The sequence below is a fragment of the Mirounga angustirostris genome, unplaced genomic scaffold (genome assembly GCF_029215605.1).
Source record: "Mirounga angustirostris isolate CCGP_5_RB_7025 unplaced genomic scaffold, mMirAng1.0.hap1 SCAF_10, whole genome shotgun sequence".
Lineage (NCBI taxonomy): Eukaryota > Metazoa > Chordata > Mammalia > Carnivora > Phocidae > Mirounga > Mirounga angustirostris.
In genome coordinates this window covers 116,148,220-116,167,145 of record NW_026991718.1, presented here as the reverse complement: position 1 = coordinate 116,167,145, position 18,926 = coordinate 116,148,220, and the positions used below count along the sequence as shown (strand labels likewise).

At 50.3% G+C, this 18,926-nt stretch overlaps 1 protein-coding gene across 1 annotated transcript; it reads left to right on the top strand.

Annotated features, from left to right (window-relative positions):
- The first annotated feature begins 17 nt into the window (after positions 1-17).
- On the top strand, positions 18-18,924 carry SLA2 (Src like adaptor 2). Its single transcript, XM_045885715.3, has 7 exons — positions 18-110; positions 4,618-4,717; positions 5,053-5,139; positions 6,912-7,015; positions 16,901-17,050; positions 17,897-18,029; positions 18,411-18,924. The coding sequence occupies exons 1-7, from the start codon at positions 20-22 to the stop codon at positions 18,574-18,576; spliced, it is 831 nt and encodes a 276-aa protein (XP_045741671.1). The 5' UTR covers positions 18-19; the 3' UTR covers positions 18,577-18,924.
- The last annotated feature ends 2 nt before the right edge of the window (positions 18,925-18,926 follow it).

Below are 18,926 nucleotides of genomic sequence, written 5' to 3'. Positions count from 1 at the left end.
AGTGTTCTGCTGAGGAACGATGGGAGGTCAGCCCAGCAGAGGGAAAACCCTGCCAAGCCCAAGCTCGAGCCCCTCTGTCCGAGAACCGGGCCCTGTGCCCATGCAAGCAGGTAGGCTTCCCAGACACAGTAAGGCTTCACGGCCCCAGACATCGCTGCCTCTGTGAGCCTTCCTGACCAGCCACTCCAGCACAGCTTCAAGTTTCAATGAGCGCCTGCTATATCCCAGGCCCTTCCCCGTGAACCATACAGGCAGGGTCCCTCCTCTGGAGGAGCTTACATTTCAGCAGTCAGAACACTGGTAAGCTAGAAAATGTGGGCGAGTGACAGGTGCTGACCAGGAGAGCTTCCCTCCTCCTCCGTTTATTAGGAAATTGAGCTGGCAACTCGTAAGACCTCTCCAAAGGTCTCCAAAGCTCTCCAAAGCTGCCCTGTCCGTTATAATAGCCTCCAGCCGTCTGTGGCCATTTAAATTCAAAGTAAAGTTCATTAAAATGAAATTAAGTTAAATATGTAGCTCCTCGGTCACACCAGCCGCATTTTGAGTGCTCAGTAGCCATGTGTAGCTAGTGGCTACCTATCGGACAGCACAGTTACGGAACATTTCCTTCATCACAGGAAGTTCTACTGGACAGTGTGGCTCTCCAAAGTATGTCTTCTTACCCCGTGAAATACCGGAAGCCAAATTAGAACTATGGCAGTTGGAAAAAATTGGGACCTATAATGCTATGCTGAGCCTACGACTGTGATTTTCAAGATAGTCCTAACTAAAAAATGCCAGTTGTTTTTGTTTTTTTTAAAGATTGTATTCATTTATTTGAGAGAGAATGAGAGAGACAGAGCATGGGAGCGGGGAGGGTCAGCGGGAGAAGCAGACTCCCCGCCGAGCAGGGAGCCCGATGCGGGACTCGATCCCGGGACTCCAGGATCATGACCCAAGCCGAAGGCAGTCGCTTAACTGACTGAGCCACCCAGGCGCCCTCTTTTTTTTTTTTTTTTTTTTAAGATTTTATTTTTTTTTTTTATTTTTTTAAGATTTTATTTATTTTTTTTTTTAAGATTTTATTTATTGATTTGACAGAGACTGCAAGAGAGGGACTGCAGGGGGAGTGGGAGAGGGAGAAGCAGACTCCCCGCCGAGCAGGGAGCCTGATGCGGGACTCGATCCCGGGACTCCAGGATCATGACCTGAGCCGAAGGCAGTCACCCAACCAACTGAGCCACCGAGGTGCCCAAAAAAAATGCCAGTTTTTAAGACAATGAGAAAATCAAAATATCCTAGAAATTCTATTATTTTCATATTGAAACTATAGGCCCAGTTTGTTTGTTGTTCCCCCAAACGACCCACAAATCCTTTCTCAAATCATATCCTGATTTGGGGTTTTGATGATGTATTCATCGGGGTTCTCTGGAGAAACAGAACCAATAGGGTATGTGTACATGGGTGTGGGGGGGGGTGGGTGGGGGTGTGTGTGTGTGTAGACACAGAATTTATTTTAAGAAATTGGTTCATGCAACTGTGGGGGCTGGCAAGGCTGAAATCTGCTGGGCAGGCTAGCAAGCCAGAGGCCCAAGGAAGAGTTAATGCTGCAGAATTCCAGAGTCAAGTCTGGAAATCCCTCTCCCTTGCAGGACCTGAGTCTTTTTCTCTTAAGATCTTCCACTGACTGGATGAGGCCCACCCACATTATGGAGGGTAATCAGCTTTATTCAGAGTCTACTGACTTAAATTGTTATCTCATCTTAAAAACATCTTCACAGCAACATCTAGACTTCTAGACTGGTGTTTGACCCAGTATCTGGGTACTGTGGGCTAGCCACATTGACACACAAAATTAACCATCACAGATAACAAATCACTCTAAACCAAGCAGCACTTTTAGGAGGAAGGACATGGACACACACTTAAACAGAACCAGGAGACTGTAGAGCCAAATATCTGGATGCCTGTGTTTGGGCAGAAGCTATCCCCAGTCTGGAAACTCCCCTGCAATGGCTGGGGCCTCCTCCCCTCCTCGGCCCTGCCCCTAATACATTCCTCTCTCTAATGCCAGCCTCCCACAGGCATTAACACCCTGGGCACTGTCATTCTCTTGGTGGGGAAGCAGCTGCCTCCTTTTAGTCACTCAGTCTGCAGGGAGCTGGGGGCCCACCAGGCCCTGCAGGAAGAGACCTGGAAACCACACAGACCTCCCCCTCATTTCCTCTGAATCTAGCCATAGGCTGCAGCCCCAAGGCTGCTCTGAGTCATGGCCAGAGTGCTGGGGGGCTGACCCCCAGTGGGTGCTCTGGGGGCTCTCCCTGCCTGTGAGACCTGAGGGGAACGCATTTCCCTCTCTGACAGGGTCTCCAGGGGGAAGGAAGGGCCTGTCTCTTGGTATGTCAACCCCTGAGCCCAGCAGGAACACAGATTTGGGGCAGCCCCTTCCATGAGTCATTTGTCTATCAGCCTTGCATCCATCCAAAATCTACCAAGGCTCTACCCCATACCGGGCCTTGTGCCAGGAGCAGGGGGACATAGCAATGGACAAGATAGGCACAGTCCTTGCCTTCAGGGACAGTCAAGCCCCAGATACAGGCTCTGTTATAATTGTGTACAATTTTGGTGACAGTGCATTTTAAGGGACTCTGATTAAGAGTGTGTGCTTAGGGACTCATCAGGAAGGCTTCACCAAGGAAGGGACATTTTATCCAAGACGTGAAAGGTGCAGGCGAGTCGGCCAGGCAGATGGGTCAATCGGGGACAGCATATGCAGCCCAGTGGCAACCAGGGGCACAATGCCAGGGCTTCCAGGGGGGGAAGGGGTCCTTCCAGGCCACTTGGTTTCCCCCTTGTTGGAGGATGCTTTCCACAAGACTTGCTTGCATTGTTTATTCGGGCATCAGGCATTTCCCGGCACCATGGGACGGCCAGGCCCTGTGCTGCTGACGGCTCTGAGGAGCTCCAGTCCAGGGTCACCACGTAGATCTGCACATGTGTCTGGGAGGACACATAGGAACCAGCCCTTTTCCAGGATCACAGTCTCATTCTTCCCATGTCCACCTGGAGTATAGGCCCTTAGGCCACACAGTGTCCAGCTCTGGGTCTGCCCCACTGATGCCCCATCCCCTTGGTCCTTGTCTTTCCATCTGCTCTCTCTCCCCTATCTCTGGGGACATCTGTCTAGACGGTATCACAGAACCCTCTGAGGTCTTGCCTCCTGCAGGAGCATCTATGAGACAGATAAACTTTTCATGCTGACCTTGACTGCTTTTCATAGCTTGATGCACTGATGTGCTGACAAGTGTGTCTCTCTTTTCCCTTTGTTTCAGAGACCCCTACTGAAAAGGGATGAAGAGGAAGGAGAGGGAGGGACACTGGGATGTGGGTGAAGTGAATCTCAGCAGCTTACGGAGGGCAGGTTTTTCAGGATGAGAAGGCCCAGACAGGTATCAGGAGGTCTAGTTAGACTAGGTGGGCTGATCCCTGAGGTAGATGAGGGCATGAGCATCCTGTGCTGAGGGAGCTGCTTGCCACCTACCATCCAACCTCAGAATTGTCCTCATGGCTGCCATGTCCTTGGGATCAATCTTGGTGTGATGGTGTGGGGGAGAGGGGAAGCTTGGCAGCCTCTGGCTCTGTGACTCCCTCTCTGAATGTTAGTGTCCCAGCGAGCCTGGGCCTTTTTGGAGAGGTGCTACTGCTGTCTAGCCAAGTCCCTCCAACCTGGGCCCATGAGTAGCCACAATGGTCACCCACCCCAACAGTGCCCCATGGGCAGAGGGATAGGGAATGGCATAGGAGCCATTCCTGGCACAGTGCCGTGTCTCACCTCAGTTGCCTCGCTGTGTGATGGGGCTGACCAGAGAGGACTACCTCAGGGGCTTGTGAGGGCCGGAGTGATGCACCCAGTCAGGCCCTGACACTCAGCAGTTGCTCAGTAAAGGATGGCAGGCATGTGGCCAGGACAGGACACTTGACTGGGCCACATGTACCTGTTGGGTGTCTGCTCTGAGCCAGGCCTGGCCCCGCCTCTTCTTGGGGCAGCACGGACCTATACCTGTCATTCTGGACAAAAGCCATGGGAGAGCCATGCTACCCACATGCATGGCACGCTAGAGTTACAAAGCCTGTCCACATCTGTGATTTCACTGGCCCTTCCACCAGCCCTCTTCCTCCCATGCGTACCCCGGACCTCAGCCCTAAAGGTTAGTCCATTCAGTGCCCCCATCATTAGAACTTCCAGAAACTGCCTTCTAGAAACTGAGCTCCAAGATCTGTGCTGATACCTGCTTAGAGCTATAGTTTTTAAGTTTGCTGAGCAGCAGAATCATTTTATCAAGATCTTCTTGAACGTCTCCATATAAAAAGCAATTGTAGCCAGGAGCCCTACTCCTCTTGCCACACCAGTCCTTTCCCTGAGTGACCCCAAAAGATGTCTGGGCATCTGTAGGGCTCTGTAGAGGCCACTGGAAAAGCTTCAGATTCCAGAGTAGCCCTCCTGGGATCCCAGCAGACATGCTCCCCAGGGTGTTCATGGCGGGGTTGGGTTGATGGTAGAAAGCCCAGACTCCACTAGACTTCACATGTGGAGAGAAGACTAGCCAAGAGGGTGACCATCTCTGTCCCTCCCTCCAGAGAGAAGCAGGGCCACAGCTGTGGCCCTGGGCAGTTTCCCGGTAGGCGAGCACACAGAGCTGTCACTGAGACCGGGGGATCCGTTGACCATCATCTCTGAGTAAGTCCTGTCCTAATGGGGGGGGAGGGGGGGGAATTCTGCTTCCTCCCCCTGGCACCTGAGGATGCACTCATGGGAGAAGGGGCCCCTCACTCCGGGAGTAAAGAGCATGGCCTTTGGCACTGAGCTCACACGTGGCCCTAATCGTGGGATTTAGGAAGTCTGACACAGCTGTAGGGAGAAGCCTTGGGTAGGCAGGGCCTTGCAGGGGGCCCTGAATCGTGCCATTTCCTGCCCAGGAGGTAGCAGCACTGGCCGGTGCAGGCGGAAGGAGCCAGACTGGCAGGTCCTCAGGAAGCCTAAATGAGCAGTTCCCCTCTCCTTTCTCTCCCCAGAGATGGAGACTGGTGGACGGTGATGTCAGAAGTTTCAGGCACAGAATACAGCATCCCCAGCAGTCATGTGGCCAAAATCTCCCATGGGTGAGTTCACACCCCAGGCCCTGCCTTAGGGGAACTTCCTGCTTTCTCTTCCCACGAGCGTGGTTCTTTATGGCCAGTTCTGTGCTGAGCAAAATGGGACAGGGGAGAATCAGGCCTGGGCCCTGCCCTCAGGAAGAGTGAACAGCTAGCCTGAGCTCTCAGGTCGGCCTGCGAGACTTGGGAGCCCAGAAGAGGGGGCTCAGGAAGGCCCCACAGAGATGTCCTCTGGGCTTTGGAGGGTGTCCGGGAGTCAGTGGAGGAGACTGCTGGAAGGGAGCAGCTGCATACGTGTCCTAAATGTCCTGAGGCAAGAAAATGGAGGGGTGGTGCCCCATATCTTGCAAGTGTGCCCTTCTAAGAGGGGCCTCACAGTGGGCAGGACATGGGGGATGCCATCACTCGCCACGAGTGAGTGACAAAAGAAACCAACTCCAGAGCAAATTCTATGTCATGAGAGAGAAGGAAGGGAACTGCCTTTCGGTGGGATTAACCCGCATAACACGGAGTCAGGAGGTATGCTGTGATGGCCGCTCTTCTGTTCTGAGAGAAAGCGCGACTCTGGCACTGGGTGGCCTGCCTTCTCTGAGGCTCACGGGATGTCTGGCTCTGGTGAAAGTAGTGCAGGGCTCCCGAGATGTGCGGACTCCTCGCAGAATCAGCTCGCATAGAGGTGGTTGGCACCCATGTGTTTCCGGCTGGCCTGGCCCCACTGGCCAGAGGTTTTGCATCCCCAGCGTGGCACTGAAGTTTCAGCCAAGGAGACGCTGGCCACCTCTAAGAGTCCCCTTCCCTTGCCACTCCATCTGCTTCCTCCGTGTTTGTAAGTCTTAAGAATGACTTGTTTTATTTACTATAAAACTAGGCTAAGTTTGCTGCTGGCACCAAGCAGGTCACAGCTTCTCTGATTTATCTCCTTGGAATGGATTCAACCCTGACTCTGGATTTGCCTATGGAATTTCACACGATGACAGGGAGGCAGCCATTTCCATCGAGTTGGCTTCTGTAGGTTTTCCCCGGGACCATAAGGCATGACTCTGGGGACATTAGAAGGCTGATGGACTAGTAAGCCAAAAAATTCCTGCAAAACCACCCTGAACTTTCCATTGCAGTTAAGTCCTTCATGGACATATAGGTGAAGGATTAAGTGTAGGAGAAAGGAAAATAGGGGGCGAGGGTAATCAACAATCCAGCAGTGAGAGGCCCCGAGGAATAGGTCATGAAGATCTGTGCTTTGGGAGGCACATACGGTGATCGATATCTTACATGATTATTTCCAAGATTTTAGAATGTCTTGAACATTCTAGTCCAACATTTCTACCCACAAATAAGCTCCAATGGGAGTTAGATTTCACTGATAATGAATACATGTTCACCCACATGTCTTTTGGCTGCAAAGTTAAACTTTAAAATGTTCAAAGAAAATATTTACTACAATTAAACACACACACACACACACACATAGGCAATTCTTGGAAAGGTGAGTGGCTAGCATATGTGTGCTAGAGGAGCTGGGCAGTGATAGGAGTCTATGATCACCCCACCTTCCCCCAGCCTCCTGGCCACTTGGGAATGAGGTCTCCAGGCGCAAAAGGCTGGGGCTGACCCCATAAGGTTGTCCTCTGCAGCCTCTGGAACCAGGACCAAGACAAAGCTGGGGGGCCCTTAGAGACCAAGGTACAGATGGAACTCTGAGGCCCAGAGAGGGAGGAGGGGTTTGAGTAGAGTCTTGGCTCACCCATGCCCAGGCTGACCTCTCTCTGTCCCTCCCGCAGGTGGCTGTATGAGGGCCTGAGCCGGGAGAAAGCTGAAGAACTGCTGTTGCTGCCTGGAAACTCTGGAGGGGCCTTCCTCATCCGGGAGAGCCAGACCAGGAAAGGTGGGTAAGCTGAGCCCTGGCTTGTCCCTCGAATGCCAAGAGGTGACTTGGGGGTATAGGTAGGAGGTCAAAAGTGAAGGGCTGGAGTACCTGGCCTTGGAGTCAGACAGTTTGGCTGACTGACCACCATGTTGCTGCCATGAAAGCCCATTTCTAAAAGTGGGTGTGAATGGCCCACAGTGGGGATCCAGGCTCAGCCTACACTTTGGCCATTGGGTCTTATAATAGAGTATAGTCACAGGATTTCCCTGCCCGGACCAGCAATGATTCCTCCCTCCCCAAAACACAACACAGTCCTGATCTCTTGGCAAAAAGTTGTCAAGTTCATGAGGTCTCTGTGTTCTGGGTCACCAGTCAGTCAAAACCAGAAAACTCATTAGAAGTCAGCTGTTGATCTTCTTTCTATTGTACAGATGAGGAAGATGGAGAAACAAAGGCTGAAGAGGGGTAGGGACATGTCACATTGCACATTCCTATGGGCCTTCTCCCACCTCAGGTATAGGACTTTTGCAAACACAAACCTGATAGAATCTGTCTCTGATGCCCCTGCCTCCCTCTGAGCTACTGCCCTGCGACCCTTACAGTGGGGGCAGAGAAGGACGTTGAAAGAGTGGCGATGCTGATGTTTATGGTAGGCCCTTTAAGTGTCTTCAAACAACCCTGTTTGAAGTTTGAAGGATTGTAGTTCCCCATTTTACAGATGAGGAAACTGAGGCTTAGGGAGGAGAAACAATTTGCCTGGGTAGACATAGCTATGAAGCTGGGATTCAAACCCAGCTGAGGTCCTCCTCACTTCAGACACCCAAGAAAGGCCCATGTGTCACAATGGTGGAATTGCAAACTCAGTGGTAGACTAGGGTGGAGAGACTCAGGAATGACAGGCCTCCTGTGCTTGCCCTAATTTAACCAACCAGTGGGTTGTCAGGGTCCTTTGCTCTCAGTCTCCCTCCCAGGGCCCCCTGCAGCACATCTTTGCCTCTCCTCCCCTTCCTTCAGAAACTCGCTGGGTTGACCTCTCCCCAGCCCCTCCTGCTACTTTCTGGACAGCATTACCATCCCCCCTTACACCCAAAGGCTGGCTGGGGCTTGAGGCTGGCCTGAGTGTAGGCTGCAAACAGGAAACCACAGCACTGGAGCTGATTGGGGCAGGAGTGCTGCAAACCAGGCCCTAGTGAGCTTGAGAAGCCACAGGAAGTGCTCTGTGCTCAACTGCCCCATCCCCACCCCTTCTCTGGCCTGGTTTAGCCATAACTGCATAGTGACCAGCACTTAATGTTCCTTCCTTTTTTTTTTTTTTTAAAGATTTTATTTATTCATTTGACAGAGAGAGAGACAGCAAGAGAGGGAACACAAGCAGGGGGAGTGGGAGAGGGAGAAGCAGGCTTCCCGCCGAGCAGGGAGCTCGATGAGGGGCTCGATCCCAGGACCATGGGATCATGACCTGAGCCAAAGGCAGACGCGTAACGACTGAGCCACCCAGGCGCCCCGACTTACTGTGCCTTCCTAAGAAGGCACATATACTCAAGGAACTGGCTGGGAAATACAGGAGAAAGCAGACAATGATCTTTAAAGATCCATAAACAGGGGAACCTGGGTGGCTCAGTTGGTTAGGTGTCTGTCTTCCGCTTAGGTCATGATCCCAGAGCCCTGGGATCAAGCCTGGCATTGGGCTCCCTGCTCAGCAGTGAGTCTGTTTCTCCCTCTCCCTCTGCCCCCCTGCCTGCTTGTGCTCATGCGCATTCTCTCTCTCTCAAATAAGTAAAATCTTTAAAAAAATAGTAAAGGGGCGCCTGGGTGGCTCAGTCATTAAGCGTCTGCCTTCGGCTCAGGTCATGATCCCAGGGTCCTGGGATCAAGCCTCGCATCGGGCTCCCTGCTCCGCGGGAAGCCTGCTTCTCCTTTTCCCCCTGCTTGTGTTCCCTCTCTGTCAAATAAATAAATAAAATCTTTAAAAATATAGGGGCACCTGAGTGGCTCAGTCGTTAAGCCTTCAGCTCAGTCTGCCTTCAGCTCAGGTCATGATCCCAGGGTCCTGGGATTGAGTCCCCCATCGGGCTCCCTGCTCAGCGGGAAGCCTGCTTCTCCCTCTCCCACTCCCCCTACTTGTGTTCCCTCTCTCGCTGTGTCTCTCTCTGTCAAATAAATAAATAAAATCTTTAAAAAAAATCTTTAAAAATATATATTAAAGATCCATAAACATACACATGATTTCTGGGATTCAGATTAGATTTGACTCTGAGCTTCGCCATAGCCAACCCCAAAAGGGGGTAGATCAGAATGCAGCTCTCATCACAAAAGAGATTTGGGGCGCCTGGGTGGCTGCAATCGTTAAGCGTCTGCCTTCGGCTCAGGTCATGATCCCAGGGTCCTGGGATCGAGCCCCGCATCGGGCTCCTTGCTCCGAGGGAAGCCTGTTTCTCCCTCTCCCACTCCCCCTGCTTGTGTTCCCTCTCTCACTGTCTCTCTCTCTCTCTGTCAAATAACTAAATAAAAATCTTAAAAAACAAAAGGAAGAGATTTGTCAGTTCTGCAGGAAAGGCAGAAGTTTCCCCAGTACTAATTTCTAATCTCTCATCTGAGTCTTCTTTAGGACAGTATTTGTCAAGCTGCAGGTTAAAACCCCTTTGTGTTCTAAGAAATCAGTTTAGTTCAGTGGTTATAGAGCAGTGGATCTCAAATCTGGGTGGCCATCATAATCAGCTAGAGTACTTAAAACAAAGAACTGGCCACCCACCCATATTTCTTATTTGGTGGGTCTTGGGCAGGGCCTGAGAATTTACGTTTCCAACAAACTCGCAGGTGATGTTGGGGACTACACTTTAAGAACCACTGATCTTGGGCGCCTGGGTGGCTCAGTTGGTTGAGCGACTGCCTTCGGCTCGGGTCATAATCCTGGAGTCCCTGGATTGAGTCCCGCATCGGGCTCCCTGCTCAGCAGGGAGTCTGCTTCTCCCTCTGACCCTCCCGATCCTCCCCCCCTCATGCTCTCTCTCTCTCATTCTCTCTCTCAAATAAATAAATAAAATCTTTAAAAAAAAAAAAAAAGAACCACTGATCTTGGGACACCTGGGTGGCTGTCAGTTAAGTGTCTGACTCTTGGTTTTGGTTCAGGTCATGATCTTAGGGTCATGAGATTGACCCTGTGTCCAGCTCTGTGTTCAGTGCAGAGTCTGCTTGAGAGTCTCTCTCTCCCTCTGCCCCTCCCCCTGCTCTCTTTCTCTCAAATAAATAATAATAATAATAATAATAATAGTAATAATTAAATAAAAAGAACCACTGATCTAGGGAGCACCTGGCTGGCTCAGTTGGTAGAGCATGTGACACCTGATCTCAGGGTCGTGAGTTTGAGCCCCGCGTTGGGCAGAGATTACTTAAAAATATTTTTAAAAATGCTGATCTAGACCTTGGCTTCAAGTTGGACTCATCTGAGGAGCTTTATAAATTACTGATGCCTGCACCCAACTCCCAGAGTTTCTGGGGCTTGAACCTACAACCCTCATGGGGCTCCAAACCCACAACCCTGGGATCAAGACCTGAGCCGAGATCGAGAGTCAGATGCTTAACCGGTGAGCCACCCAGGTGCCCCTGAGTTTCTGATTTAATTGGTCAGGGGTGTGGCTTTGGCCCTAGAAGATATAAAAGCCCCCTTGGTGATTCTGATATGCAGTGAAGGTTGGGACCCCTTCATTTAGTGGATCTGGACCAGGGAGTGTTTGAAGGGCAGAACACCTCAAGGTACATCACTGGGGTTGGGAAAAATATTGTTTCATCCTATTTTTGTTTTAGGTAACTTTTTAAAAAATTATATTTATTTTAACAATGAGTTTTGTTTTTGTTTGTTTTTAAGATCTGTGTATTTTAGAGAAAGAGCAAGAGCATGAGCAGGGGTAGGTGCAGAAGGGGAGGGAAAGAATCTCAAGCAGAGCCCGACAAGTGGCTCGATCTCACAACCCTGGAGAGGGGGAGAGAGAAAAAGAATCCTCAGACTCCCCCCTGAGCACAGAGCCCAACGCAGGTCTCGATCCAGGACCCCGAGATCATGACCTGAGCCAAAATCAAGAGTTGGCAAAAACTGACTGAATTACCCAGGTGCCCCTGATTTAGGTAATTTTAAGTGTGTCCTAGGTCACAGTGTAAAATTTCATACTGTGGTTTGTAGCCAAAAAATGTTTGGTGGCGCCTGGGTGGCTTAGTTGGTTAAACATCTGACTCTTGATCTCAGCTCAGGTCTTGATCTCAGGGTCATGAGTTCAGCCTCATGTTGGGCTCCACTCTGGGTGTGGAACCTAAAAAAAAAAAAAAAAAAAGGGCACTGCAGCTTTATGGGGCCTGAGTAACATCATAGAACACTAGTTCCGGGCCCCTTCCAAATCTATTTACTGGGCTCCAGGTCAGAAATCTGCTTCCTTCACAAGGTCTCTGGATGGTTCTTATGTTCTTTTAAGTTTGAAAACACAGTTCCATTCTAGGGGAACCAGAATTAAGTAGTAAGAGACAATGTTTTTCCAGCTGCAAAATGCATCAACTTTTTTTTTTTTAAAGATTTTATTTATTTATTTGAGACAGAGAGAATTAGAGAGAGAGAGCACATGAGAGGGGGGAGGGTCAGAGGGAGAAGCAGACTCCCTGCCAAGCAGGGAGCCCGATGCGGGACTCGATCCCAGGACTCCAGGATCATGACCTGAGCCGAAGGCAGTCGCTTAACCAACTGGGTCACCCAGGCGCCCCTGCATCAACTTTTCTTTGCATCAAGGTCCAAATATACCTCTGGGAAGGGAATTCTGCAGGGGAATTTGAGTCTGTGTGTGGACCGAGGAGGAAGGCCTGGGGTCTGTGAGCTCACAAGAACACCACTGAGAGTCGACTGGGGCGGGGAAGACCTCTCCATCTTCCCTAGGGTCCCTCTGGCTATACCTATTTATGTCCTAAGCCTGGGGAAAATTCATGGCAGAGCCTGAGTCAGGCCCCAAACCGTGGTCTGTGAAGGGGCACTGACGACTTTGTGGAGGTCCCAGGACTGCTCCAAAGGTCAGCACCAGGGCCACCTCCCTGCTGTCCTGGGTCTCTGTTCTTTGGTGGGCGCTTTAAGGAAGATGACAATCAAGCCATGCTTCCCACCACGGAGAGATTCACTTCTGTCCATTCTGGGAAGCATTTGTTGAGCATTTCTTCTGAGTCAGGCCTGCTAAGTCATGGTTCTTGTCCTCAGGCTGCAGACAGTGGTAGGTCCAAGGTACAGCATCCCGAGGCAGTCAGCTTCTCAGAGGCCTTAGCAGAGGAAGGTCAGGAGGGTCCTGCTAGGCCCACCTCCCACACACAGCTTCCAGTCTGATCCCTCATACCACTGTGGACCCCACCCCACCGCCTGGTATCAGCATCGGAACACCAGGGAAAACACGGTGCCTGACCCCAGAGGTTCCTGCAGGCCAAGATGTGACATTGGCTATGGAGCTGGAGCTTCCTGGAATCCAGGACATTGTACCTTCCGTGCCTTTTCCCCAGTGGGTCTCCCTCCAGCCCCTGCACCCAGCCACAGCTCCTACCTTTCTTTCCCGCAGCCTCTCTTCTGGCCCACTGCCCACCAGAACATTCATGAATAAACCACCTTGCTCTTTCCACTGCTGCATCCTTCCACACACTCCTCCCTCAGCCTTGGAAAGCCCTATCCTCCATTCTTCTACTTGGTGAACTCATACTCACCCTTCGTGACCCATTTCAATGTTATTTCCCCAGGCTATTTGCCACCATTTGCTCTCAGACCACTTCTGTAGCTAATGTAAACTTAGTTCTTAAAAGAAAAAAACAAAAACAAAACAAAAAACCAAACTAGGGTATGTGGGCTAAGAGCACAAGAACTAATATTTGAAATGGGGACCATAAAGGAAAATTCCAGCTGTGGGAAGTGCTGGCAGGACAGCACTTCCTTCCCAGAGTACGAAGATCCATTTACCATGTGGGGCCTTGTGCAGGGCATGTAGTCAGTGCTCAAGGGATGTATACTGAGTAAATGAAGGAGTGAATGAGTGCATGAATGGACATTAAGGGGAGGGGAAAGGATGAAGAGCTGGGGTGGACTTTCCCCCAATACCACATGTTCACAGACAGTGGGAGGCGTGCAAATAGTGGCAAAACACTCCTCCAAACTGCTTGTAATCACGGCTCCGTCCAGCCTGTATCCCAGAGATTCATTCATTCATTCAACAAATGGATATTGTGTGGTGACTCTGTGCCATATTGTTCTAAGCAGTGGGGATTCAAAGATATAAAAAGCAAAATCCCTGCCCACAAACCAATTGGCAAAATGGACAGTGAACACGTAAATACTGAAGTGTCTGATCATGGTAAGTGCCACATAGAAACAAGAAAGCAGCGTTAAGAGGAACAGGGTCATGGGACGTGTGCAGGTATACAGAGGCCCCGTGGTAGATGCATCCTCAGCAGGGGCAGGTGTGCTGGGAATCAGCAACACAAGGTCACTGGGAGTCAGGTCATGCAGGGTGTGTCCAGGGTGGGGACTTGGGTTCTCAGTAAGGGAGTGACATAAACCCATCCCTCCTGCAAAGAGAGGATTTGGGGGTGGGGTGACGAGGAAGCGGGAAGCCACCTGGGAGGTTGTTGCAGGCTCCGCCCAGGTGAGAAGTGGTTGGATTCTGGGTATGTTCTGAATATAGCCAGTAGGGTTTGCTGTCAGGCTGTATGTGAGGTAGGCCAGGGTTAGAGTTCAGTGACAGATGCACAGTGCTGCAGGTTTCTGAGGTGGGCAGATGGAGGAAGGGTACATCAGAACCATCTTTCAGCAGGCTCACGGTTGGTTGTGTGTGTTTTGGGCTGAGGGACAGGCGATGGCAGAGCAGGACTCTTGGTGCCACAGAAGCACTGCTGCCTGGGCAAGCTTAGGGCTGGGGCTTCTCCGCAGCAGGGAAGGTGTTCTGGAAGGAAGTTGTCTGAGCAGAACTGAGTTGTAAAGGGAAGACTGGTGGTTACTCAGGTGGAAGGGTGTTCCCTACAAAAGGAACAGTGTGAGCAAAGGAGCATAGGCCTGATACAGGTTATTGGGTGCTTGCTACATGCCAGACACCGCTAAATGCTTTCCCTGCTTCACCACTTGAATCCTTGTGCTGATGAGACTGGGAGAATTGTTATCCCCCTTTACAGATGAGAAAACAGATCTGCGAGGTCAAATAATGTGCCTGGAGACACAGCTAGTGAGCACGGGGCAACAGGGGTGTTCTAGCATGTGGTTGTGTGTGGGCTTTGAACCCAGGGAGTCTGAGTTAAAGTGGAGATGTCCTGGAACTGGGAGAGAGCAGTAGGTATTTGCGACTGGCTGGAACATGCAGTGAGAAGGAATGCAGGATACCAGCCCAAGGCCAGTCACAGATGGCATTGGTAGGTGACCTGTCTCCACAGTGGGGTTGTCAACCCTACATGGTGTTGATGGAGCTTATTATCCCTGAGTCTACCAGCTAGATACTCAGTGTAGCCACCCTCCCTGGTTTTAGTAACTGTGGTAACAGTGAGCAAAATGAGGTGGCTGGAGAACCATGCAGAGGATATAGGGACTTGGTTACTTAATTCAGCTGGGTTGGTTGGCCTTCAGGCCTTATTTCAGGAATTCAGCTCTTTTTCTTGCCTTATGGTACTGCCTAGGACCTCTAGTACAATGAATAAAGTGGTGAGAATGTTCTTGCTTTGTTCCCAGTGTTAGGAAGAAAAATTCAGTCTTTCTTATTAAGTATGATATTACCTATAGATGTTTCACAGATGCTCTATATCAGGTTGAAAGTAGTCTCCTGTGGTAGGCAGAGTAACAGCCCCCGCAAAGATGTCCAGGTCCTAATCTCTGGAACTTGTGAATATTATTACCTTACATTGCAAAAGGGAGTTTGTAGATGTGACTAAGTTGAGGATTTTGAGATGGGGCAACTGTCATGGATTATTCAGATAAGCCCAATGAAATCACAGGGGTCTTTATAAAACAGAGGCAGCAGGATCAGAGTTTGAAAGAGACTGGAGATGAATGTTATGCTGCTGGCTTTAAAGATGGAGAAAGAGCCATGAGCTAAGGGATGCAGGTGGCTTCTAGGAACTGGAAAAGCAAAAAATAGATTATCCTCTAGAGCTTGCAGAAGAAACAAATCCTGCTGACACCTTGATTTTAGTTCAGTGAAACCCATTTCAGATTAAGCCACTGAATTTGTGGTATTTTGTTATAGCAGCAATAGGAAACTATTACACCTTCTGTTTGTAGTTTTGTGGTGGTGGTTTTTTATCAGGATGAGTACTGAATTTTGTCAAATGATTTTTATACATTTTTTCAGGTGATCATGTTTTTTCTCCTTTATTCTATTTATATAAGAATATATATATATTTTTATATATAAAATATATAATTTAATTTTTTTTAAAGATTTTATTTATTTGACAGAGAGTGAGAGAGCATAAAGAGGGACAGCAGCAGAGGGAGAGGGAGAAGCAGGCTCCCTGCTAAGCAGGGAGCCCAACGCAGGGCTCCTGAGCTGAAGGCAGACTCTGCCCTCCCCCTCCCCAAAATAAATGAATCTTAAAAAAAAAAAAAAAAGGGTGCCTGGCTGGCTCAGTCGGTAGAGCATGTGACTCTACCGACTACTGAGCATCTCAGAGTACTCAGTTCAAGCCCCACGCTGGGCACAGGGATTACTTAAAAATATGGTAAACCTCAAACTAAACTGATTAAGGGGAAAAAAAAAAAGGCAATAAATTACCAGTGTCGGGGTGTAGAGCTTCCTCAAAAAAAAATGGGGCACCTGGGTGGCTCAGTTGGCTAAGCGTCTGCCTTCAGCTCAGGTCATGATCCCAGGGTCCTGGAATCTAGCCCCATGTCAGGCTCCCTGCTCCTCGGGGAGCCTGCTTCTCCCTCTCCCTCTGCCTGCCTGCTTGTGCACTCTCCCTCTCTCAAAAAAAAAGGTTAAAAATATTTGCTAATGGGCACCTGGGTGGCTCAGTCGGTTGAGTCTGGCTTCGGCTCGGGTCGTGGTCCTGGGGTCCTGGGATCAAGTCCCAAGTTGGGGGAGCCTGCTTCTCCTTCTGCCCCTCCCCCCTGCTCGTGCTCTCTCTCCCCCTCTCTCAAATAATTAAAAATCTTTAAAAATATTTGCTAATTTTTTTTGTGATTTCTTCTTTGACTTCTGGGTTATTCCCAAGTATTTGGGGATTTTCCAGATATTTTGTTAATTTATAATTTTATTCTGTTGTGGTCAAAGAACATAACTATTTTTTTTAAGATTTTATTTATTTATTTGAGAGAAAGAAATTGAGGGAGAGATGGAGCAGGGGCAGAGGGAGAGGAAGAAGCAGACTCCCTGCTGAGCAGGGAGCCCAGTGTGGGGCTTTATCCCGTAACTCCATGATCATGACCTGAGCCGAAGGCACTCAACTGACTGAGCCACCCAGGCGCTCCCACAACTATTTTTTTTTAAGATTTATTTATTTGAGAGAAAGAGGCAGCGCACAGGGAGAGGCAGAGGCAGAGGGAGAGGTACTGATTTATCTTTCCACCAGCACGGTAAGAGTTCCTCCTTCAGCACGTCCTTGCGGGCATCTACTGACACGTTTTCACATTCTAACACTTCTGCCCACTTGAGTCTATAATAGCCACACTTAATAGTCATGTAAACTGTGCCCAGCCCTGTGCTGCGTGCTGTGTGATTGATCTCATTTCATCCTCACGAGAGCCCTATCAAGAATGTGTGGTCATTTATGGCCAAGAGAGCAAGTCTTCGCCCCTCCCCTGTCCACTTCCCTTCTGTCTGGGCCCGGTAGCCATTCTCAGCTTTCTTCTCCCAACTTGGGTTGGGATGGGTCCCAGTAGGGCCTCAATCCTGCCCGGAACGCTTTCCTCCTCAGGTTGTTACTCCCTGTCAGTCCGCCTTAGCCGCCCTGCATCGTGGGACCGGATCAGACACTACAGGATCCACTGCCTTGATAATGGCTGGCTGTACATCTCACCACGCCTCACCTTCCCTTCACTCCAGGCCCTCGTGGATCACTATTCTGGTATGGCCTTCCCATTAGACTGGGATGTGGGGTGCAGGGGGCAGACAGTTGTGCCCTTAGACACTTTACCTGCTGGAGAATATCCAGACAGGCAGAAGAGGGACCTCTCCATCTCCATGCCAGTTCCTGTGCTAAGAACATAGGCTGGGGAGCTCTGTCTTCATCCCATGCCCTGACAGAGCCACATAGACCTCCCATGTGGTTCTGAGTCCAAGACCTCAATGGCAGGCACAGTTCTCTCCACAGGAACTAGGCCCAGAGCTGTTGCTGTTGTGCGATTCAGTTGACTCAGCATTTCCGGGTGCCTGTCCTGTTACAGGGCCTGGAGCATGCAGCCAGGAGGGCAGTGTCAAAGGGGCAGAAAGGAAAGACCACTCCTGGTAAAACTGATCAGGTGTTTCCTAAAGGGTGGGTCCATGCAGTAGATACTGACAGAACACGTAGAGATGAAGTATTTTCTAGCTTTCTTCTTCCTAAAGCACTTTCCTAACCAGAAACTGGCACTCAAAGAGGTCCATCAAACTACCCAAAACCACAGCAAATTAAATCTTCAAAACCTAGCCTAGAATGACCTGATTGCATCTCAGCCCCTAGATCACAGCTTGAGGCTTGTGCCCTGTCACTTTTTTAAAAATGTAATCTATACACCCAAAGTGGAGCCTGAACTCATGACCCTGAGATCATGAGTCTCTACCGACTGAGCCAGCCAGGTGCCCCCGTCATTCTTTTTTGACCATGCCTCCACCTGCCAAATGGGGAAAGCTGTCAGGGTGAGGGTGGGGGTTGTTAGGGAGGGTAAAGTAGGGCTGGAGTCAGCCATGTCAAGGGTCTAGGTCTCTTTCTCAGAGTTGGCGGATGACATCTGCTGCCTCCTCAAGGAACCCTGTGCCCTGCGGAGGGCTGGCCCGCTCCCTGGCAAGTCCCTACCCCTACCTGTGACTGTGCAGAGGGCACCACTCAATTGGAAAGAGCTGGACAGGTAAGGGGACCCTTGGAACATGAAGGCAGAACAAAGGAGAAAGAAGGACCCACCCCTGGGAACCCACAACCCCAAATGAGCCTGTCACCTTTGGGGACACTGGCGAGCCAGGCTCAGCAGGACTGTAGGGGGACTGGCAGGAAGGAGGAAGACGGAGTGGATAGAGGGCATGCCCAGATGCCAAAGATGGCCAGGATGGAAGGTCAGACAAGATGGGGTAGAACAGAAAGCACCAGTCCTGAATGGAGAAGTCAAGCTGGGGTTTTATCTGACAGAGAATAGGGAGCCACTGAGAGTTTTCAGGTGGTGTGAACTTGAACTGTGGTGAGAGCAGGGAGGAGGATGAGGCTCCTTGACCCAACTCTCTTCCCCTCTCCATAGCTCCCTCCTGTTCTCTGAAGCACCTGCCTTAGGGGAGTCCCCTCTCCTCAGCGAGGGGCTCCGGGAGGCCATCAGCTCCTACATCAGCCTGAGTGATGACAGCTCCTTGGATGATGCCATGGCCCAAAGCAGAGGCCAAAAGGGAATCCAACGCTGCAGCACCTAGACCCCCAGCTCAGCTCAGCCTGAGCACTCCAGAGGCAAATTCAGGGTCCCACTTGTATCCTCTGCTCCTTCCTGTCTCAGCCCCAAGAAGTCACTTAACCCTCTCCCAATGCCATGAACCCACCTGCAACCTCTAGTTCAAGTAGAGACCAGCTGAAAACAGGGACAGGGCTCCAAAGAGACTAGGCCTCTGGGGTTTGACACAATTTGACCTGAGTTTGGGATTTCCAGAACCATCTTCCTCCCCTGCCTATTGAGTCCCCTTCTACACCCCCACAGTTCCACCCACTAGGTAGAAACCACCACTAGCATCAAGAAGGAAAAAAAAAAAAAAAAAATTTAAAGAGAATC

Coding starts and splice junctions, on each gene's coding strand:
- SLA2 (XM_045885715.3), top strand. CDS start 20: ATGGGAGGTCAGCCCAGCAGAGGGAAAACCCTGCCAAGCCCAAGCTCG. Junction 4,718..5,052: donor CCGTTGACCATCATCTCTGA/GTAAGTCCTGTC, acceptor TTCTCTCCCCAG/AGATGGAGACTGGTGGACGG. Junction 7,016..16,900: donor GGAGAGCCAGACCAGGAAAG/GTGGGTAAGCTG, acceptor TTTCCTCCTCAG/GTTGTTACTCCCTGTCAGTC.